At 36.4% G+C, this 24817-nt stretch overlaps 1 protein-coding gene across 3 annotated transcripts in view; it reads right to left on the bottom strand.

The window, feature by feature from the left end:
* sema3gb (sema domain, immunoglobulin domain (Ig), short basic domain, secreted, (semaphorin) 3Gb) overlaps positions 1–24817 on the bottom strand; it is a 72525-nt gene that overhangs the window by 6000 nt on the left and 41708 nt on the right. For 2 of the 3 annotated variants that reach the window (XM_005167033.6, NM_001014824.1), the window contains 15 exon segments: positions 9829–9989; positions 9627–9689; positions 9439–9558; positions 8394–8487; positions 7724–7843; positions 6605–6750; positions 6346–6460; positions 6193–6262; positions 4333–4477; positions 4035–4257; positions 2922–3010; positions 2768–2809; positions 557–714; positions 276–343; positions 61–185 (listed from right to left, as the gene is read on the bottom strand). In XM_005167033.6, coding sequence (XP_005167090.1) covers positions 61–185; positions 276–343; positions 557–714; positions 2768–2809; positions 2922–3010; positions 4035–4257; positions 4333–4477; positions 6193–6262; positions 6346–6460; positions 6605–6750; positions 7724–7843; positions 8394–8487; positions 9439–9558; positions 9627–9689; positions 9829–9989 — 1739 coding nt within the window. 3 annotated transcript variants of the gene reach the window in all.

Genomic DNA, 24817 nt, shown 5'->3' with positions numbered 1-24817 from the left:
ACATTTCAAAGCACTTCACAGGACCTTTAAAAACTGATCAAGGTAACACGAGCATCTTACAGCTTTTCTCCTGCCGTCCTTCTGGAAGAGCCATTTGACAGTGGCCTGTGGAGACCTTGGCTGACACTCCAGGAAGGTGCTGCTCCCCTCCACCCCGAACTGCACTGTCTCCCGCAGTCGCTTCTCTACTGAGAGGACCACAGAAGGGCCACATTCAAGTCTCTGAAGATCTCCAATGTCATTATTCAGCATCATATAATCGGCGGTTTACAAACCTTTAGCGTTAAATCCTCTGCACTGCCGTAGAGGATCTCCATGTTTGATATCTTGCCTTCTGCTTCTCCTAAGGATTCATTCAAAGACGGTTAAATGTTTTGATGGACTATATTTACTGTAGTCAATCAAACTCATTTTGTAATATTTCAGCAGATCGGACGGTAAGCAAAACTGCGAATGTGATAAATATAAAAAAATGGTGGTTAATGAAGTCTAAAAATATGTTTAAACATATTTTGGATCTTGGACCACCCATGAGGGCATTGAATGAGCCTCTGACCTCTTGGTCGCAGGGGTGAAAGCAGAGCAGTGCTCTCCATCCCAGGCACAGTAGGGGTCTCGTGCCAGACAGCAGTCAGAGCAGGCCTTTCCATAGACGGCGCACCTGTGCAGCGACACCTGGGTGAGACCCCTTTCTGAAGACACGTACAACTGTTGCTGTAAAGCACAAGAGAGAAGGAAAAAACATTTCAAACTGCACAGATGTGTTTGTGATCATTTTTAGGTTATAATAAATTTAATTAAAGTGTGTGGACATCAAACTGAATTGAGTTTAAAGCAAGGATTTTTAGTAATACTTTAATACAGGGTGAGAGCTTGTTACAAATGTTCCATTTACTTACTAAAGTAATTACAATTAATAATGTATAATCACATGAAACTAACCCTAAACCTAACCATTCTAATGCTTGCCATATAGCAAGCACATGTAATGAATTAATATTACCTTGTAGGTAAATTAATACTTATTACACAAAAATAAGGTATTACTTGGCCCACACGGAATCTGCAAGCACAGAATTCTGCATATTTCCATAGATTTTTAGCCCAAAACCAATTCAGTTTTTTTCTGTGTGTAAATGTATATTTATTTAGTACCAAATTTAATTTCAGCAATATTATTGACTAATATAAAAATCTTCATATGATTTATTTACAATGCAGTTTGTGAGGATTATTTTCTGTCTTTTAGTAGATGTATTATATGAGAGTCTTGCTTTGTTTACCAAATAAGTGGATCTAATTGGATTTGCATTGTAAACATTAAGTAAAAGTTAAAAAGGTATTATTTTTTATTTCATATATTAAGGTTTTAGTTACAATACTCCCACAATCATTCTGCATAAATATTAAGATATCATAAAATACTAAGGTTTCATTTGTTATTATTAGCTTAGTATATTAATTAACATGAACTAATTGATTAAAAATAATTCTAAAATAAGTATTAGTCTTCATCACAGATGCCCAAACTAGGGCCCGCGGGCCAAAGTTGACCCATGGTAACCTTTGATTTGGCCCACCAACCAATCAGAGAAGAGATGGACAAACGATGGAAAAAATTTGGGCAAATCCATTAAACAGAGAAGATCATTTCCAATTTAACTAAACCTTTTGTTTGTTTGTTTTGTTGTTGAGTTACAAAAAAGCAAAACCGTAGTCGTTTTAAAATTAAATGGGAATAATCTTTTTTCTTTTTATAATCTTTTTTTTTTTTTTCTCTCTTTTATTTTGGGTAGAATAAAATCAGTTTTTACTTTTTAAAAACCCATTATTAGCACCTTTAATTAAAAAAAAAATCAGCACCTTTAAGCTATTTTTGTTTTCGATTGTCTACAGAACCAATCATCGTTACACAATAACTTGCCTAATTACCCTATCCTGCCTAGTTAACCTAATTAACACAGTTAAGCCTTTAATGTCACTTTAAGCTGTATAGAAGTGTTTTGAAAAATATCTAGTCCAATATTATTTACTGTCATCATGGCAAAGATAAAGTAAATCTTATAAATAATATATATGTGTGTGTGTGTGTGTGTGTGTGTGTGTGTGTGTGTGTGTGTGTGTGTGTGTGTGTGTGTGTGTGTGTGACACATTGATAGAAATACTTTTAAGAAATGTATTTCACTATCGAGTGAAAATTTACTCTTTTTGTGAATAAAACAATAAAAACCATTGAACTCCGTTGTGTCATAAATGAGATTGTTTATGATGTTATTGTAAGAAGTACATTATAAAATGTACGATTAAAGTTTTTTTTCTTTTATATATTCTAAATATTATTAAATTAGAAAGTTTTAATGTAATGCAGTTTGGTTTATTTAGCTTTGGCCACCACCCTCAATCAAGTTTGGTTGTTGGCCCTTCATAAAAAAAGTTTGAGCACCCTTGTTCTTAACATTAATTTCATAATTTACTCATACATTTATTAACATCTAAATATGTATTTTTTAACATTAGTTAATAGACCTGAGCTAGCATGAACTAATAATTGTTAAGGTTGTGTGTTGTTATATAAAGCTAGTTAATGTATTAACTAATGGAACCTTTTAAAAGTGCTACAACTAAAACCTTGATAAATTTAATTCTAAAAAATAAAATAAAAAATGTAAAATGAGTTGTCTTGACTATGAGAAGCAAACAACTTAATGAGAAAATAAATTATTAAAAATATTACAATGTTAAGCTTTAAATTAGTGATAATACTTACCCTTTTAGTAGAAATCTTCAGAGTTTTGACAGCTGCTGGAGTCTGAGGAAAAAAATCAGAGAAAGAAATGAGCAAACATTTAAAAGTCATGATTGATGGTATTTTTTAACAGTCATTTTCTTTTAAAAGTTAAAGAAAAATTGTATTTTTGCACCTTAAAAACTTCCACCTCTTCCAATATGAGCTCTTCTGTTGTGCTGATGTCTTTTGGTAAGACAATCACCTTCTGAACTGTTCCACGATCTAAAGATGAATCATAAATAAATGAAGAAGAGAACTGGTGCAACAGCTTAAATCAGGCACTATAACTATTGAACAATTCCTGGAAATTGTTCTAACACTGGTGTCGCAGAAATCTGTTACAAGTACCCACACCCTTTACAATAGCAGTACATTAATAATGATGTATTAATATGTAAACAAAACATTACTTCATTATGAATTAATGGTGAGTTAATGCCTGCGCTAATTATAAACTAACTTTAACTACAACTTGAGTCACATGAGTTCATACGTGACTAATGGCTCCCTAATTAGTTGTTAGTACATGCTGTTAACTAATGTATTAATTAACATTTAAGTTTAAGCAAAATGTAACCAACATGAACTCATGACATGTTAATGTATAATTATGTCATGACTTGGAGGGACGCATCATCATTACCTCGTCCTTAATGAACTCCTGTGTTAAAACTGTTGATGCTGATGTCGACAGAACACATTTCTATTGTTATTCAGTGTAAACACACTAGACGGACGTGAATAATGAGTTCATGAGTAGTTAAGAATGGGTTAATGATGTGCCACTCCAAGTAAAGTCATGATATAATTATATGTGAACATATTGTGAGTTGATGATGGGTAATTTAAACATAAACCAGTCCGGTAATTAATACACATTTATAATTAATTAACAATAAAATGAACATTTATTATAGAAATAACAAACAATCATGTACAAACAACTAATTAAGGTAGCCGATATTCATACATGAACTCATGTGACTCATGTTGTAGTTAAAGGTAGTTCATGATTAGTGCATGCATCAACTCATCATCATTAGTCCATAATAAAGTAATGTTTAATTTACATATTAGTACATCATTATTCATATACTGTTACTGTAAAGTGTTACCTCACAAACAAACCTATTAAATTTGCAATTTTTTTATAAAATATGGCAAATTAGCTGAGTTTCAAAAGTGCACCTTCCAATGCAATTAGAGAAGAGATCATCCTGCATGCAACAGAAAATGCAAATTCTACCTGTGCCCAGAAAGAGCACCTCGTATCTTCCATCCACAGCGTCCACCAGATCAACAGCAATGGTGGTGAAACGGTAGTCGACTCCAGTCCTGACCACCAGGGGGCGCTTGTGTATGGGATATATAGGTTGGTACATCAGCGGATGGGCACGGACAAAGTTTACAGCCTCGTCTGAGAAGGCTTTAGTGGTGTGGAGATCAGGGGTGAAAGTTCCTCCGGGACACTAAACAACACAAACAAGATGAGATATCAACGAACAATCAATAATGACAAACAAATCTGCTTCAGCAATACTCACAGTCCCTGGCCGAGGATAAGGGATTTTGCCAGTGTAAGGAGTCCACTGGTAGTTGTGGCCATGTTTATGTGAGAAGGGCCCATTGAAGACATTTCTGATGTCAGACATTGAGTAAACACAAACTGCAGAACCTTTAAACACTGAGCTGGAGAGAAAAGAAACAGCATTGACATCATGACTAAATTTATTAAAGATATTCAATATAAGCTCTAGTTTGAAGAAATAGTTCCTGTTGCTGAAGAAATAATCAGGAGCTAAATTATCAGTTTAAATATATTTTTTATTTCTTCACAGTTAAAATATAAGTTATCCGAGGCTCTTTCCACACAACAAAATCAAAAGATTCACCAGTATATATATTGCACTGGGTGTGTGGCTGGAAGGGCTGGAAGGGCATCCACTGCGTGAAACATATGCTGGATAAGTTGGCAGTTCATTCTGCTGTGGCGACCCCAGATTAATACATTTACATTTAGTCATTTACCAGACGCTTTTATCCAAAGTGACTAACAAATGAGGACAAGGAAGCAATTTACACAACTATATGAGCAACAATGAATAAGTGGAATAGGCACGTTTTTTTTTTTGTACAGTTAGCGGTGGAGCCAGAGAGGCAATTGCAGATTAGGAAGGAAAGTGAAGACTAATAGTTGAGTTTTTAGTCGTTTCTTTAAGTCAGCGGGTGATATATATATTTAAAAATTTGTATAAGTTTACACTAACTTAAATTTGTTAAACCTGTGATGAGAAGGCTGAATTTTACAAACGCATGTTTTTGTAAAATAAATTTAAAATACCAACTTTTTGCAACTGATAATGTATTTCTCACAATTCTGGGTTTTTCTTGGAATTGCATGATATTAACTCATGATTGCTAGTTAGTATAAAATAATTGTGAGATATATACTTGCAATTCCAAAAAAAAAAAAAATAATAAAAATATTTATATATATATATATATATATATATATATATATATATATATATATATATATATATATATATACATACATACATACATACAGATAAACATCTGCCAAAATGATACACATCCACAAGTTATAAAGTGCAAGTTATATAGTGAAATTCAGTGGGATTTTTTTACAACTGCAAGTTTACAACGCTCTATTCTGAAAAAAGTTTAAAAAACAAAACAAGTTGTTTACCTTTAATATATATATTTTTTTAAGAAATGCATTTTAAATAATTCTTCAACTAACACAAATTTCTAAAGAGCAGCATTTGTCCGAAGTGATTTTTCTAAAGCAAAATTTTCCTGCATTTTAGATCAGTTGCTGAATTTAAAGTAAGAATGGGCTCTATGCACAGCTAGGGTTTATAAAGCCATCGATAAACTTCCGGGGAAAGCTTAATGTAATTATTTTCAATTTCACAAGGTTGCATTTACAGTGTTGATGTTATAATGTAATTACAATACATTTAGTCAAATAGACATAAGCATTCATTTAGTTGTTCAAGCGTAAAACTAGATGAAAGAATGTTGTAACCACTAGCGCTGTCAGTAGTAATAGGCTAGCGCAGAAATTCCTATGAAAACACTGGGGTAAAATAATAAACCGTCATATTTTATAGACATGGCGGGGGGGAATGGAGTTTAGTGCTTCTTGTCTGATTTGAGACCCACTTCATATCGTCTATCTAACAGGCAGTGAAGACTGCTGATTTTTAAAGAAATCAGATTTTAAACGTGACAATTTTATAATGGAAAGACAGTTCACAGGAAGCCCTGGGACTGCCTGGCTGAAAGTTAAAAGATTGTGTGCATATAGCTCATTCCTTTAGACCAAAAAACATCAACCTCAGAATGACATTCGATGTTTGCTCTGCAGTTTTACTCACCCAGCTGTGGAGAAGACTGCATACACAATGGGGTTTCGTTCATCATGGGTCCTCTGGATGAAAACATCCCCTACAAAACAAACAAGCATCAGGCATCAGCCACAGACATTACAGACACCATATGATCTCAGAGCACAGAAAAACAGGCCATACTCAGTTCATCAAAGTAGGTCTCCACACCATCTGCACCGATCACAGAACAGACCAGCCGAGCTTTGAGGAACGTCGTCCACTTATTCACCAGTGACCTCTGACCTCCATCATCATTCTGAAGAGAAAGCACACATATGCATAAAAGATTAGGCTTTATACAAACCTGGATTTAAATGTCGATTTGCATGACAAAAATCCTCAGGATTAAAAGTTGATGGAAAAAGTTGTAGCATGGCTTAAGACAGATGTTTTTTCTCACCAGACAGACCCGTCCGACTCTAGCAAGCACACTCGGAGCGCTGCCTCCTGACGCATCCAGACTCTTCTCCCGAAAGAAGAAGTAAAGCTTGTCATCGTTCTTCTCTGCACTGTCTGGAATCTTCTGGATTTTTATGAAAACTGGCTCTGATGGAGAAACGTAAAGAGATTTGTAAAGAGATGAAGGGGTAATGTAATAATTATTTGATGCAAAACACTGCAGGTGAACAGGGTAAAATGAACTTAGTTATTATCATGCTTTTGACTGATAACATTAATAATTGGAGAAATATTTTTCATTACAATTTGTTTTGTTTGCATATTTTGTTATTAAATATGCTTCCATGTGCATACATTTCTAGCACAAAAATGTAAATATTGGATGAAATCAGATTCAGAATTCTTGTTTTTGTTTGACGTACGAATAAAAGGGGATTTTCGGTATCTGCTTTTTACCCGTAATAGAAAAAAATATTGCAAAAAGTAAAAAAATAAATACTTAAAAAGAAAAGAAAAAAAAAGATAATATTATTAAAAATAAAAACAAAATGTATATAATAAGGCAAATTAAGTATAAACATCTCTTCTGATGAATACTTCCAGCAGGATAACGTGCAATTTCATAAAGTGCGAATCAACTCAGACTGTTTTCTTGAATATGACAATGAGTTCATTGTACTCAAATAGCCTCCACAGTCACCAGATCTCAATCCAATAGAGCACTTTTGGTATGAGGTGAAACAGGAGAATCGCATCATGGATGTGCAATCGAAAAATCTGCAGCAACTGCGAGATGCTATTATGTTAATATAGACCAAAATCTCTGAGAAATATTTCCATTACCTTGTTCAATCTATGCCATGAAGGATAGAACTTAAGGCAAAGGGGGGGTCTAACCCATTACTAATAAGGTGTACATAATAGAGTGGCCGGTGATTGTACATAAACAAATTGATTAAATGTGACAAAAAGAAATACTTTAAGGTGTATTTTAGGTTTTTTCTTAACATTAGATTAAATAATCACTTCATGAAAAGCTAAACCTTAACAGGTGCATGAAAAACCTGTATTTGTGCCTGCAGTATCTCACTTTAATGGCTCCTCTGCTCATATGCCATACCGTTCAGCCATCGGGAGTCATACTGCTCTGTTCTGACAGCGGGACGGTCTCCTAAGGTTCGGAAGATGGCTGGATCTGTACCCATGAAGTCCACATGCACCCCAGAATACAGGTTCCCATCTGAAGAGTGTTGAATGAGAGTAATGTGGAAAGAGAGCACAAGAGATCATGATGGATGAAGCCCATTTATACTGCTAGAGGACTCTCATACAACTAGACGTGCCGAACTCAAGAGTTCCCACACTTTTTGACAGAGATACTGCAACAACCATAGAAGTATTTTTAAAAATGAATCTGTACACATTTTTGGAGAAAAAAATTAAATGATAGATGTAAACTATAAACTTTTATACTATGCTGTAAAAAATGTTAACACACAATTCCTTTATGTTGCCAAACAATTCAGCTTTGCCATCATAGAAAAAACATTTTAAAATGCAAACAAAAAGAGACATTTAAAATTGTAATTATATATTTTTCTCTATTTTTGATCAAATTTAGCCTTAATGAACGTAATATTCTTCTTTCAATGCATCAAATAAAGCCAAATGTTTGACCAGTATTGCATTCTAAAGCAACTCAAAATATCATTCAGCCTTTTTGAAGCTTGACTACATGCTGTTGTTTTGAGAGAAAGAAAGAGATCAGAAAAGTGAAAAAGAGGTCTCACTGATCAGAGCTGCTGCGTTCTCCTGCCGGGGATCATAAGGAGACTTTCCTTTTCCAGAGTCCACATAACCAGGAACCAGCCGGAAGAGGTATTCCTACACATAATCACACACACATAGAGAAATCTGAGTAATGAAAGTGACTGCACTGCTGGAAAAAGTTCAAAACTTTTTGTTTTAGTCAGTTTTATCTTTGGACAAAAAACATTTGCATTTAGCCTATATTTCCATTTTAGTCAACAAGTCTAAGTCTGAAAATAGCATATTCTAGTCAAATAATGATCTTCTTTGTTCCAGTTTACAGTTCCAAAATAATTGATTCATTGGCAAAAAATGATCAGTTACATTTTGCAAGGCAAGATGCTTTCTTATTGCGGGTGATCCATGCTTGTGACATAATGTTTTTTTTAATTAAAGGTGTAGTTCACTCAAAAATTTTAATTCTGACATCCTTTACTCAGCCTTTACTTGTTTAATACCTTTGATTACAGGTTTTCAGCTTTCTTAAAAAAAACCTTCAATGGTGTTTAAAGGAAGAAAGAAACCCATAAGAGTTTGGAGCTACGTTAGCTAGGTTGAGTAAATACTATGTAATGTAATGTGTATTTATATGGCGCATTTATTGTGTATAGCAATACACCCAAAGCGCTTCACAATCATGAGGGGGGTCTCTCCACACCACCACCAGTGTGCAGCATCCACTTGGATGATACGACGGCAGCCACAGGACAACGGCGCCAGTGCACTCACCACACCAGCTATTGGTGGAGTGGAGAGACAGTGATAGAGCCCTGCTGGCCTCACTAACACCACTTCCAACTGCAACCTAGTGTTCCCTAGTGGTCTCCCATCCAGGTACTGACCAGGCTCAGGCCTGCTTAGCTTCAGTGAGTAACCGGTCTTGGGCTGCAGGGTGATATGGCTGTGGCATGTACATTTTCATCTTTGGGTGAACTATCCCTTTAAGCACAAACAGATGAACTGACAGCTCATTCCAGTTACAGTGTGTGTGTGGGTGTGTGGGTGTGTGTGTGTGTGTGTGTGTACCTCAGCTCTCCAGCCTCTGTTGATGAAGGTGCAGATGGGTTTGTAAGCCCCAGTGCCGCAGGTGTACAGGTGAGTCCTGTTCCACGGCTCAATCAGACGGACAAAGTTAGCACACTCTCCCTGAAAAACACATGGCATTTTAGCAAGGAACCTGTCAAAAAGAACAAAAATAGACTGTAAAAGTGTACCTGTCCTCCTTTGCCAGTTAATTTACACTCCCCTTTTCTTTGCGTTGTCGCCGGCCAGTGAATCTGAAAGCATACAAACCTTTTTTAAAATACTAAAATAGTAAAAGTATCATGAAATCATGGTTTAGATTCATAATTAACTCAAGTTTCTAGTTTTTTTCTTACAATTAGAGAAAATTACTCGACAATTCGGTTGTCTTACAATAAGTGGTTCCTTATTGACATTCTGCATGTCTAGAGAGACCAGATATTCACGACTGCCCAGATAAAGTCGGCCCTGGTCTTGGTCCATGTGCAGAATTCTGTAGTCACTGGTGTTGAAGGAGAAACTAAACGGCCGAATGGTTTTTGTCTCCAGTAACTCTGTAAAGCACAAAGAAAAACAAATCAGGTCATAGCAGTCAACTTCAACAATATCTCATTAAATCTTCCTTCCGTCATATAAAATAACTAGATTCACTATTGAATCAGTATTGAAGTATTTAGTGGTTTTGTTTCAGTGCATCTCTATTAGATTATTTACAGTACAGTTGTGTACAGAATGTGTAATTTTTTTAAAATACAGTAGTCAACATTTAAAGCGGATCAAAACTACTACTCAAAGTTGTCATAAATCTATTGATCAAGACCCATTCTTGTCCTAGGATGATTTTTAAAACTTTTCTTGATCCACTTTAAATATTGACTACTGTATATTACTACTGTTGAAATAATTTATTATTGATATACAAATGTATTAAAAACTCTTTGCTGCATACAGAGCCTAGTGCAAAATGAATTTTAATAACATAAATATATTACTTACAATCATAAATAGCACTTATCCTTATTTCTTCATTCATTTTTGTATAATTAAAAACGTATCTTTATTTCATTCAAATTAATAACATCTCTTTGTTGTCAGAGCCTAAGTTAAATCTTTTTTTTTGGTCGACCCCGGCTTCTTCTTCTGTTATTTTTCATTCAAGTCATAGATCATTTACTCACACATTAATTTAACCTTGAGTTTTGTCATTCATTCATTTATTCATTTTCTTTTCGGCTTAGTCCCTTTTTTAATCTGGGGTCGCCACAGCGGAATGAACTGCTAACTTATCCAGCATATTTTTTCCGCAGCGGATGCCCTTCCAGCTGCAACTCATCTCTGGAAAACATCCATACACACTCATACACTACGGACAATTTAGCCTACCCAATTCACCTATTCTGCATGTCTTTGGATTGGTGGGGAAGCCGGAACACCCGGAGGAAACCCACGCAAATGCAGGGAGGCTCGAACCAGCAACCTTCTCGCTGTGAGGTGACAGCACTACCTACTGTACCACTGTTTCACCGAGTTTTGTCATTAATTATTAAAATAATGCAGAAAAATATTGAAATAATCAATTAAAAAATGCTATTTTTTTAAAAAACAGACATTTATTTACTTCTCATTATTATTTTTATTTGAATCAGTCTGTGTACTGAAAAAAATGATTAATTGGATTTACTATTTTTTTAAGCTAAGTTGTTGCAAACATTTTATATGGGCTGAATTTAAACATATTAAGTTGAACATTCCTAATTTAAATAGTTTGTTTAAATTCAGCCCATATAAACTGTTTGCAACTACTTGCCTTACTTATTATTATTTAAAAATTTTACAGTAATACATAACTTTACTCGTTACTTTACCACATATTTTGCAATAAGTGTAATGCATTACCAACAACACTGATTACTACTGTATAAATTATTTAATATTGATATAGAAATGTATTAAACCAATCAACTTTCAAATGTAACTTTATCATTAAAAATGTTTAAATTTTATTTTGTTAAAACAAACCGCTAAAGATAAAATTTATACTTATTTAATATTTAATACTTATTTATCACTCATTATTCATTATAAGCTGTGGAATGCACTACCCATCAGCATTAGGATGCCACTTCTCTGGACTGTTTTAAGAAACTTGTTAAGACTCACCTGTTTAGCACTGCTTTTAACTTGGGATGATAATTTATTACTCTATCTTCATATTTTATTATGTTCATATTTTTATTGTTGCATCTATTGATTGTTGTGCTGTTTCTCCAATTGGAAGACTATTTTAGTTAAACCTTTGTTAGAGCCTGAAACTATTATTTTGACCAACCCAGGCATCTTCTTTTGTAATTTTTCCATTCAAGAATGAGTTTCATTAATCATCAATAATTTTTTCACTAACTTTTTTAACCTCGAGTTTTGTCATATTTGTCATTAATTATTAAAATAACTGTGATAAAAAATATCATTTTTAAACATTTATTTTTGTATTTATTTATTAATCATGATTATTTTTTATTTTATTGTTATCAGTCTGTGCTTTTCTTTCTCAACCCGTCATATTGTTCACACAGCAGGTGCCGGTGGTTTCCATCTCTCTCTCTTTGAGTCTTTCTCTCTGCAGCAAGACACACAGGGGAGAAGCGAGCAGGTGCAGAGATGAGAGACGTCAGCTGTCTGAGCTCGCCATGCTCCACTCGAACCGTCTCCTCCACAATCACACACTAATTTCCCCGAAGACACATTACCAATTAAACCAATGCGCTTGCACCAAATATTTAGTGTTTCCGTCAATGGTCGGAAGACAAAAACATAATTACACACACCATACGACAACAGAGTGAAGGCCAGGCCAGAGTATGAGGAGAAGCTGGTTGACTTTAAGCATAAATCTGAGGTTATGAGGACGTGCTGACATCTCTGCCCTCTGAGAGTACAAGAGTAAGTGCGTGATTTTAGCCCGAGCGGAACGGCGCAACTGACACACGGCAAATCTATAAATTACTCCACGTTAGCGTCATACCACACGACACTTTGATCTCAGAGGTATTACTGCGCTCCCCGTCCAAAAGCTTGTCCGCCACTACACACTGGATAAACAGAAATAGAATGGGGCCGGTGACAGGAAGGTCACTGCGAAGTACGTGGAGAAGGTTTTAGACAATGTATTACAGGGGACATGTCATGGAAATCGATCTACTGCATCTCTCGACGAAGAAAATGAAAATTAGTAACTTTGTTTTGGCAAGTTCAGATTTCCCTTCTATTGTAACATAGGCAGGGGATCTTATTATAATATTACTACCATTGACACATAATGCATCTAAAACAGTGAGATTTAGAAATGTTTTTAATGTCTTACTTTAATGTCAAATAAAATTCTTGTCATGCCAACTTGCAACTAAAAACAGAAGCTCACAACACTTGTCTCACCTCAAAGTTGTTCTGATTGGTCAACTGTTTTGGAACAGAAGATTGACGAGCAGCTATCCGTGTAAAAGTTGAAATTCTAATGCTAGTTCACACCAGACGCGGCACACGTAAATAAATCACCATATTCAGGTGTAAATAGATGCTTGAACACTTTGAGTTTAATCAATTCATTCACGTGTCAAATTTGCCTCACAATAGGTTTGGTCTCGCATCATGGGTGGGGCTTCTGTCTGCCTGGTGACTCTAGCTTTGGCTAGACATGTCTAACATGGATTTTATCGAGAGAATAGCTGTGTTTATGTGCTTTAGGAATGCAGAAAAACAGCATATATTTGTTCGGCGCCGTGTCTGAGTCCGCTAGATCCTTTCAGAGGTGCACCCAGCTTTGTGAGTTCATCGACTTCTCCAGAAACTGTATCTGGATGATGGAAGCTTTTAGCGGTGCTTCAGACTGAGCCCAGCCCAGTTTGTTGAACTGTTGTCAGAGGTTGGCAAGAGGATTTCCCCTCAGGACACCAACAACAGGTGCTTCGTCATGATCACACCCCTATAAGAGCAAGCTACTGATTGGTTAATGCAGCAAGAATGTCTGCTGAAGTTCAGATTTTCCAACTCAAGCAATCGGCGCGTCAAATGCGCAAAACGCTCAACTAGTGCCAGAGAATGTCAGAGGAGGCCTATTCGTGTCTTTGCATTGAAGACCTTTTCGTGTCTTAGTCCTTCCCAGTGCCTAATTTGTAAATTGCGAGGTCCCAGAACAGATCGGGGTAATGGATCCGGCATGATACCCGAGGATGGAGAGGGGTAGCACACAAAAGTGGTTGTTGGATGGCGGAGGGGTATCACAGACAAAGGATGAAAATCAAGAGCGGGGGGTTATCGTGTACAAAAGTGAAGAGGGTTGGGGAGTCGTGGAAGAAAGTGAACAGCGGACTTGGGAGGAGGGCAGTTGAGGAGGGGGATTGGTAAAATCCGCTGCCAGATCAGATTTTGGAGGTGCCGGATCCGGAGTGTTCCGGCACAAATTAAACCTGGTCCCTCTCCTCAGGGGTAGGGGTGTCCCAATTCTATTTAGCTTGAAGGCGTAGGGCTAAGGGGAAGGGTTAGATACCCTTTGAAACAGATATTTGTCAGGACCACACTTGAAACCAAGGGGTCGAATGGCTGCACACAGAATTAAAGAGATGCACAACTTTGTATTTTTGTCATTATTATGAATTTTTACAACAAACAAGCACATGTTTTAATATATTCATAACCGCATTTGTGTTTTACTGTAATGCTTTAAGAAAAAAAAAACTCTAAATAAATCTATAATCCACACTAATTACTCTTATAGCAGTCCCACAACATTCGTTCACTCAATGACACTCGAATACCCTGTCAGAAAAGTCTAGTGGCTGGGAATTACCTTTTTACAGTGTCTGCTTACATAAATGAATATGGCCAAGGTGTAAATGCACAGTATAGTTACAATCTTATTGCCACATTATATCATTATGATAACAAGATATTGTTGCCTTCAGTGATTTCCTAATGATTAATTCCAAAAAAAAACACAACTGGAATAACTACAGCAGTCCTGATCGCTGACCTCATATAAATCATGAGATCACGATGACATGATGTGTGCAGGTGTTGTAGTGGTGTCCAATTTCTTAGGGGCACGTTTTAAAGGGGTAGAATAGGGATTGGGCTTTAACAAGGCAATTGATGCTTCATCTGCATCTGGTGTGAACGCAGCATATTGGCATCTTAAAAACACTAAGTTTCAAAAGATGCAATACATGAGCATGAGGGATGGACCGAATACACATCCATCAAGTGCATATTCACTAGAAAAACTATGGAGAGTACTGGAATAGAAAAATCTGTTTGGTGTGAACAAGGTCTTTATCTGCATGTTTCCACCATTGGTCCTGCTCCGACAGTCATTTCTGATTACTCATTGTAGCAGCTAGAAATGTACTATTTCTGTCTCACAAAAACTATAAATTCTTATTCATAGATGCCTGACATCCAAGCCACTGAGGACTTTGTGGTTAAATATATATATTTTTGAAAGTTTTAAATATGAAATTCAAGTGTTACTGCTTTACTAATGACGGTCAGTTCAATGCTGTTTCTGCATAACCTACTGTATACGAGAAACAATGACCTGACTGAAGCACAGACCTAAATAACATTTAGTCCTTCAGAGAGTAAATGTAAAGATCATATGTGAATGGGTGAGTCTGAATTTATGTGCGTTATGTGTTCTCCTCAGGGCTCTAACTAGGTGGCAAAGTGTGTGTGTGTGTGTGTGTGTGTCTTTCTGGCAGCTGTGTGGGTGATCCTCCAGTCATGTACTGAATCTCTTAGGCTGGGATTCCAGACCGCTCGCTGCGCACTGGGGCCATGAATCTATTCTCAGCTCGCTCTCTCATCCCTGTCCAACAGGCTTCATCCACAAAATCCACTATGTTTTGGCAAGGGAGGGCAGTAAGGTGGCACCTGCCAGCCTGCGAGTGTTACAGTCAGACCTTGACCTTTAGTACTGCCCAAAAACTCTGATGCACTCACACCTAATGGGAAGTGACATCATTTGAGGGGTGTAGTGTGTGTCTTTTATAAAGTAACACTTCAGGTCATAATTCATGCTATCAACTACTGTCTAATTACCTGCCTAGTATTAGGACACTAACTGTTCATTTGTAGTTATAAAGTATGATCTTTTTCTGCATTCCTTATCCTACCCAAAACCAAAGCCCAACTTCTACCTTACTAACTATAAATAAACAGCTAATTAGATGACTAAGCTAGTAGCGCTAGTTAAGGGTTTGTTATTACAGTCAATTGTGATTAATCTAAATTCATTCATTACTTTTCTTTTTAGCTTAGTCCCTTTATTAATCAGGGGTCGCCAAAGCATAATGAACCATCAACTTATCCAGCATATGTTTTATGCAGCGGATGCCCTTCCAGCTGCAACCCATCACTGGGAAACATCCCTACACACTCATTCATACAAATACACCACGGACAATTTAGCTTACCCAATCACCTATACCACATGTCATTTGACTGTGGGGGAAACAGGAGCACCCGGAGAAAACTCACGGGGAGAACATGCAAACTCCACAACGAAACCACGAACCAGTGACCTTCTTGCTGTGAGGCGATTGTGCAACCCACTGCGCCATAGTGCAGCCCGAGCAGTTATTATATTATTTTTATTTGTTTAACATTAAAATAATTTATCATTTATATTTTATTGTTTATTTATCTATACTATTAGTAATAATACACTGTAAATATTACATATTATTTAAATATTACATATTACAAGACACATATTACTGTAATATTACATATTATTAATTGATTATAATAAATTATTTCATTGTTATTTATTTATTCATTTTTCCTTCAGCTTAGTCACTTATTTATCAGGGGTCGCTACAGCAGGACGAACCGCCAACATGTTTTACGCAGATGCCCTTCCAGCCACAACCCAGTCCTGGGAAACAATTATTTAATTAATTATATGTAATTATTAGGAAGAAAAAGAAAATAAGAAATTTCCCTGTGATATACAGTTGAAGCCAAAATTATTATGATTTCTGTTTAACGGAGAGCAGATTTTGTCAAGACATTTCTAAACGTAATAGTTTTAATAACTCATTTCTAATAACTGATTTATTTTATCTTTGCAATGATGACAGTAAATAATATTTTACTGGATATCTTTCAAGACACTTCTATACAGCTTGTAAACATTTAAAGTGACATTTAAAGGCTTAACTAGGTAATTAGGCAAGTTATTGTATAAAGATAGTTTGTTCTGTAGACTATCGAAAAAGATATAGCTTAAAGAGGCTAATAATTTTTACCTTTTGTTTTTTTTAAACCGCTTTCATGCTAGTTGAAATAAAACAAACTTCCTCCAGAAAAAAAAAAATTCAGACATACTGTAAAAATTTCCTTGCTCTGTTAAACATCTTTAAAAAAAAAAGAAAAAAAAAAAGGGGCTAATAATTCTGACCTTAACTGTGGTATACATTGTACTTGAATTTCTGAGTGCCTTTCAATTATGGCAGGACACATACAAAATCATTTTGTGAGTGTTTAAAAAGAAACTCAGCTACCAGTGCAGAGTCTATTATTTTACAACCAGCTGGAACAGTTGTGATACTTAATGTGAGACAGTGAGAGTGTATATCCGTGCTTGCCAGCTTCTGCCACGAGTCAAAATTTAAAAACACTGCCAATGGCATCATTTAAGGAGGACAAAAGCAGTCAGATTTTCCACTCACCATGTCCCAACTGTTGGCCAAACCTAAACACTGTGGTAGTGCCAAATACAGACAAATCAGGCTGAAAGCAAGGAGCGAGAAAGAAAGAAATACAACCTAGTTTTACAACATATTTAATACGGAAATATGTCATATTGTATATTTTTCCAATTAATTAAATTAATTTATAGTCTTTTGCACATGCACATATGGTAAAAATCCTTTTAACTGCCTCTGGAGAAAAAAACTGACATTTTAAATCGGGCTTGCAGTGAACGAATCTCGTTATTGTGCAGAACTTGTCTCGTAAAAGGTACACCGATCCTTCAGTATGTTCTATATCCCAACTGTGGCCGAACATACTGAAAAGCACAGAGGATTTTCATAAATCGGATTATCTCAATACATGTTTGAGAGGGTGTGTTTAATTTAGTGGCTCATTATAACTCAACAGGGTCCTACAGATGTAGAAAAGTGGAGCACTTGAGTCTAGAGTTCCCAAGATTAAACAAGACGCAACAATCTCTGGCCTAATGCACAGAGACAAGCTGATGACTGTGGAACATGCTGAACAATGAGGAAAACTGCCCATTTATTAACAAGCCCTCAGTTGCCTTTAAAAAAAAAAAAAACATTATGCAATGCTGTGGGGAGGAATAAGATGCCAGACCCCTCAATTAATATGCTGTGGAAAACTGGATGTTGTCCCTTTAGGAGACATACATCTCAAAACTTATTGTGTATGTTGCTGCAAAACTCAGATTATTATGTCATTGATTACAATGAACCACAAATAACACAGTAATCGCGTCGGATGCAGGTGGACAGCAGTTACAGCATCTGTGAATAAAGACGTCTCATTACTAAAAAAACATCTGGAAGAAACTGGCATGTTAGGAGCTGCCTCAGCGGTTTAGTACAGTCAGCTCAGAAAATAGACACCTACTGTATAAGGAGCACAGCAAACTATCCACGTCTGTATATTTCTTTTGGATGTCTCTAGTTTGAGCCTCGTCTAAACTCCTGCTGCGAGGCTGTCCTGACAGCTTCTTTCCAGAAGCCTCACTGATTTTATCAGCCTTAGGCCAAAGACTTTTTTTGAGGGAATCAAAATATTTAGGTCATGACCAAAATGCATAAGGTTTCCATAAGAGAATGTTTTCATTCAGGAAGTTTAATAGAATAACTTGCAGTGCACTTTTCAATACCTGGTTTAAGGAATCTTACAGGTTCAATGCAAGTCGAAGAACCAACTCACTCAAAAAAAAAAAAATCCTTTTTCACCTTCAGGCCATCCAAGATGATTGCAATTTTTCTTTAGTAGTAGAACATTAAAGATGATTTAAGTATGATTTATTAAAAATTGGCTACCAACCAAGACAGACTAATTGCAAATACATACTTCAGCCTACATTTTTGTGAACCTGCAAAAACGTACTTTAATATACACTCACTGTAGTACTAGGTTGGACCTCCTTTTGCATTCAAAACTGCCTTAATCCTTCGTGGTATGGATTTAACAAGATACTGGAAATATTCCTCAGAGATTTTGGTCAATATTAACATGATAGTATCACACAGTTGCAGCAGATTTGTCAGTTGCACGTCCATGATGCAAATCTCCCGTTCCACAACATCCCAAAGGCGCTCTATTGGATTGAGTTCTGGTGACTCTGGAGGCCATTTGAGTAGAGTGAACTCATTGTCATGTTCAAGAAACCTGTCTGAGAAGATTTGCGCTTCATGACATGGTGCGTTATCCTACTGGAAGTAGCCATCAGAAGATAGGTACACTGTGGTCATAAAGGGATGGGCATGATCAGCAACAATACTCAGGTAGGCTGTGGCATTGGAATAATGCTCAATTGTACTAATAAGTCCAAAGTATGCCAACAAAATATCGCCAACACCAATACACCACCAGCCTGACTCGTTGATACAATGCAGGATGAATCATGCTTTCAAGGTGTTGACACCAAATTCTGATCCTACCATCCGAATGTCGCAGCAGAAATTCATCAGACCAGGCAATGTTTTTCCAATCTGCTATTGGTGAGCCTGTGTGAACTGTAGTCTCAGTTTCCTGTTCTTAGCTGACAGGAGTGGCACCCGGTGTGGTCTTCTGCTGCTGTAGCTCATCCGCCTCAAGGTATGACGTGTTGTGTGTTCACAGATGCTCTTTTGCATACCTTGGTTGTAACGAGTGATTAATTGCTGTTGCCTTTCTGTCAGCTCGAACCAGTCTTACGATTCTTCTCTGATCTCTGGCATCAATAAGGCATTGGCACCCACTAAACTGCCGCTCACTGGATAGGTTATCTTTTTCAGGCCTTTATCTGTAAACCCTAGAGATGGATGCGTTCAAATCCTAGTAGAAATTTGCTTTAACAAGCAGCTGGAGAGGTGTACCCAATAAAGTGGCCGGTGAGTGTATGTTTAACTGTAGCAGGTACTGTACAATGAGTGCTATGTGGCAGTATGACACCAAAAACTTTTGTTCCTTTTCACAATAATGGTATTTACACGCACAGATTATCTATGAACAAAATGTTCCCACATAGCAAAGTATTTTTGGCCCAGCTCTGGCCCACACAATAAGCTTTTGCTTGGCCCACATGCTGCATTGAATTACGGTACATGACTGGACCAAGTCTGGCATCCAGACAAGGGCCAAACATGGACCATATCTCGGCTAAGTCTCAGCCAAGTTAATAACCCATAACTGAGCCTGAACTGGGCCAGATTTCTTGGTGTGTCATGACTGCAATGAGTTTGACAAACCCATGAATCATTGCACTTTAGGTGTGCTATGGGCGTGCTTTTTCTCAAAGTGACCTGGTAGAATTTTTTTTCTTTATTTGCAAATAATAAAATGTATTTTAAAGGAGGGTCAAGATTGGCCAAACTTACATGGCCCACATATCAATTATTAACATCTGGGTGAAATACTTTTATGATCTGGCCCAAATATTTAAAGTCGGTGCCACCTCTGCCAAACCAGGGCCATGTTTGGCACACATGCTGTATGCCAGCGCTGGATAAATGCCTGCTGTGCTAGATTTATGCCAAGTCTGGGCCAGAATTCTTGGCTACCTGGGTTATTTTTTGTTATAGTTCTTTGCACAACACCAAATCAACACCACAATAAAACTGTCTATGAAGTGTCTATGATTTGTAGTTGACCCTTCACGGGCTGCTTGACTTACAAACAATCATAACACTGATATTTTGTGCCCACTCATTGATGTATTAAAGTACTAAAAATTGTTGAAGCATGTATTTCCAACGAGCCTAGGCTTATATCAGCATTTTTAGAGTTCTAAAATTCGTAAAGGCAAAACAAAATGAAACCCTTATGATAACATCTGTGCAAGAAACTGAACAATATTTACAACAGTATGGCATTAAATCCTGTGCCAAAAGTCCTAATGGTAACTGCGATCAGTAGTATAGTTTTTGGATTAATCTGAACCCTGAAATGCATCTAAACCAGGGGTTTCCAAACTCGGTCCCGGAGGGCCAGTGTCCTGCATATTTCAGATCCAACATACATCAGCCAGCTAATCAAGCTCTTCTAGGTATACTATAAACTTCCAGGTAAGTGTGTTGAAGGAAATTGGAGCTAATGCAGGACACCGGCCCTCCAGGGTCGAGTTTGGACACCCCTGATCTAAACAGTCTAAACTTGTATGCTGCACTGAACAAATTTCTCTGCAAAGTTCCATTTGAATTCAATATATAACAAGAGAGAGAGAGAGAGAGAGAGAGAGAGAGAGAAAGAGAGAGGGATCAATCACAATATTGTTCAGAGTTGTTAGTGTATATTGCAGGCCTTGATCTGAGCACTGACGTAATCAGACACAACCAAATGCTATTTTTATAAAGCTAGTCCCTAACATTTTCATTACAATCAAATAAAGATTCCAAAACAGAATCACGCTACAATAATCAAACTGCCTTCCCCAAATCAATATTTACACAAGTTGACAGTGTCTTGATGTAAGCCCATCTTCTAACATAAGTTTTCTAACATTATTTAGTGTTTATTTTTTGGCTGCTAGCCCAACACTCTGCAAGCTGAATGCCAGACGACTGGAAAAAAAGGGTAAAGAGTATCATGAGAATCCTCATAGATCTGGTTTTTAATAATGTTGTTAAATCGGTTTCTCTGTGCCACTTTGCCCTGGATATTTTTTCCTAAAGGCCAAGATCATTACTTGGACATGGGAGGCTCGTTCAAGGCCAGCATGGAAAAAAAAAAACCCCAGAGCTTAATTCACAGGAAAGGACATCAAGCTGAAGTGTCTCACTGGTAAGGAATTCCTTCCAGTTTCTCCAGGGAAGGAAATGCTGATTGTAGATGAAATGCAAAACTCTACATTACCTCATTATAAATCCATCAGCCAACAAACACTTAACACAAGAAACTTGGACAGTTACATTTGAGCGAAAAGGCCATTTGTATTCATTTGCAAGACTTTGATCCAACAACAGGGATAAGTTACAACAATAGTTATATCACTGCAAATTAGACAGATGTATTCAAGAAATACAAATTGCATAAGTTGCCCTGCTTATCATCCATTGTAAGAGGTTGCTCAGTGCTCCCCCGAGACCTTCTGTTGACTAAAGCCCTGGTTTCCCTGATGTACGATTGAAAGCACAATTTCCCTGACATAGGGAGTCATAAATGACAAATGGGCATCGTGACACAAGATCTAATAGTTTCTTCTCGTGTAATGTGGCATAATTCACAACAACCGATACCATGTCTGCGACGTCTAACAACACCATAGCAGAAAGTCTAGCATGTTCAATTGTTTCCCCGATCTTCACAATGAGTTCCGTTACGTGGGTGACAGTGGACAATAGGAGTACATTATTTCTCAGTTATATCCAAAAAAAATCAGGCCAAAAAAATAGGCTGCATATTCATTTATGGGTAGTTCTCAGGTGGATAAGATCAATCATTGGTTATGCAAACTTTAATATTTTTAGACAAAGTAGTTAAAGTGTTTCTTTCAAACTGGCACAAATATGCAGACCTCTATTCTCACAATGAGTTTCTAAGTTCTCTTAGTCTTCCAGCCCAGTTCGTTCTTCTGAGGTAAACTGGAAACATGTTCTGTGCTACTAATACATTGTAAAAGCCTGTCTTGCTTATTTAAATTACTTGATTAAACTAATTAAATTGAAACTCACCGGCAATGGTGAGTAATTTTTGTTATGATTAGAACTTTCATATAAGTTTCTCTGAAACTAGATTTTATTTTATTTAACAAACCAGTTACTTGCAAGGTCAACAAGCAAGCAGTCATAAAAGTATTAGTAGACATATTAGTGGACTGTCACCTTAAAGGCAAAGTTTAACCAAAAACAAAAATTTCCTCATCATTTACTCACACTTAAATGTTTCTAAACTTTTATCATTGTTGTCTTCTGTTGAACACAAAACAGGAAATTCTGAAAAACATTGAAAAAACTATTGCATAAACTATTGACAGAGTAGGACATAGAATATTGACATCTATAGTAGGAACAAAAAATATTGTGGAAGTCAATGGCTGTTTTTTACCCCTACATTTAACATCCAAAAAGTTACTTAGTTTAAAAAATGGTTAAATGGAGGCATCTCAAAGTGTAACCATTTTACTCTCCTTTAAAATGCCGGTTCTTGGGGCAAATCTTTTCTTTTTAAATCAATAAATGGAGTAACTTTGGAAAATATGTTTAGGAAATTACACAAACAGCAATTTCTAAGAAATCTTAATAAACAAACACTCAAGAGCATTTGGATGTGTGCAACTTCATAAATCATGGGTAATTCCAAGTAATCTGAGGAGATTTACTGCAGTGTAATTCTAAATTCCTGTTAAAATTGAGTGAAAAGCCAGTGAAGAAAAATATTTTCCCGTAGATGTATCTGATCTTCTTGCTTATAATTCTGTTTTACAGAATTAATTCATCGTTATGCCCCTTCCAGAAATGTTTCCCACATTTGTAAGCAGGCATTTATGTCAGTTTTGAAGTGGGACTCTGGGAAAGTGGCCTGGTTCCAGACAGAATTTGAGCTTTACTCCCTTCAAGCACTCAAGTCATTCCTTGAGGCCTTGAGAAGAAAAAGACTGACCGACTAATAAGGCTATACAATATCAACATCATTTGATATTGATAAAATCACTCAGTGTGACTGTCAAACTTCATAGGCATTAGTTTATTTAAAGTTTCCCAATTATGCTTTTTTAAATGTTATATTTCATGTACTGTATAATTTGTGAATGTAAAGTAAATGTAAGTTTTACAGATTAAAGTGCACAAATAAAATCACAACCTAATAAATTCTGAGCTGCTGAAATGAGTCATCAGTAATTTTAGTTCTATGTCCATAATTTAACCCACCGGTCCTTCTGCACTCAATCCAGTCAGAGCTGGGATTGAGCCAGTGATTCTTTGTATGGGAGTCGGTTGCTCTTATAAGGAGGCTAAAGACCATGGCCTCTAGCATCTGTCACTAGACCACTTTAGAGGTCAGAGGAGTGAGGTTTACCTGCATAGCACTTTGCTAGCTGGCCTCCGTTACAATAAATAAACTACATAGTTCAAAATAATACGCAGATTATTTCCATTTGTATTGGCTGTCTATGAATACGGTTTACACTCTAACTGGTTTGTCTTGACGACTCAGTCAAAAATCCTTTATTGCTGGGACAAAACATTCATTGGGTATGAAATGAAACGTACTTTTTAATTTAATTTCATACTTTGTACATAGTACGTACTTTGTTTTTGTTTTGTTTTTTACCAAAGAAAAATTGGTAATGAGGTTCAGAATTCAGTTACTAAGAGCACAGATTCAGAGCAGAGCTCTTCATGATTTAGTGTTTTAGGAGTGCTTCATTTTAAAATTGGCAGCATATATTTTAAAAGCCATCCCAAAAAAGTTTGAAGGGTTGCTGTTAAAAGCCTGAGATGCAAATGCTGCAGTCAAACACACTTAAAGGGTTAGTTTACTCAAAAATTAAAATACTGGTTTTATTTGCTCGCGCTGAATTCCCATAGACTTTCATTAATCATTTTAATTTAAATGATTTTTTTAAATCATTTTAATTTAATTCATTAAAAAGGGTGAGTAATTAACAACAGAATTTTCAATGTTGTGCCCTTTAACAAATAAGGATTCCAAAAAAGGTTTTTCGCAGTAATGCCATAGAACATTTTTTGTTCCCTAAAAATCCTTTCAGTCAACAGTAAGAAAAGTGAAGAACATTTCAGTCATATTAAGAAACTTTTCATTTTAAAGCTGTAAGGGTTTAAGTGTGTCATGATCACCAGTGATCTAACTCTCATAGATTGCTGGAGAACATTTACTTTAATTTGAACTACAATTCTGCCACCATATGAACTACAACTCCCTTCAGGCACCACACACACACCTGTCCCGGTTTTCCATTGAATACATACCCACACACAGCTGAGAGTTACTTAAGAAGACTGATTACATGGACTATCTACACAGCACACACACAAACCGACATTGCTGAGTCTTGTTGGTTTTAAACCCTGTAACATTACAAAGCATTTCCTGGTTTAATCTCTCCATGTTTTGACCCTTGCTATGTTTTATTGTTTATCCAGCTTGCAGCCTGTATCAACCTTCTGCCTGTTACCCGAGGACA

The sequence above is a fragment of the Danio rerio genome, chromosome 8, assembly GCF_049306965.1.
Source record: "Danio rerio strain Tuebingen ecotype United States chromosome 8, GRCz12tu, whole genome shotgun sequence".
NCBI lineage: Eukaryota > Metazoa > Chordata > Actinopteri > Cypriniformes > Danionidae > Danio > Danio rerio.
The sequence above is the reverse complement of the archived record's forward strand: the minus strand, read 5'-3'. Positions and strand labels throughout refer to the sequence as shown.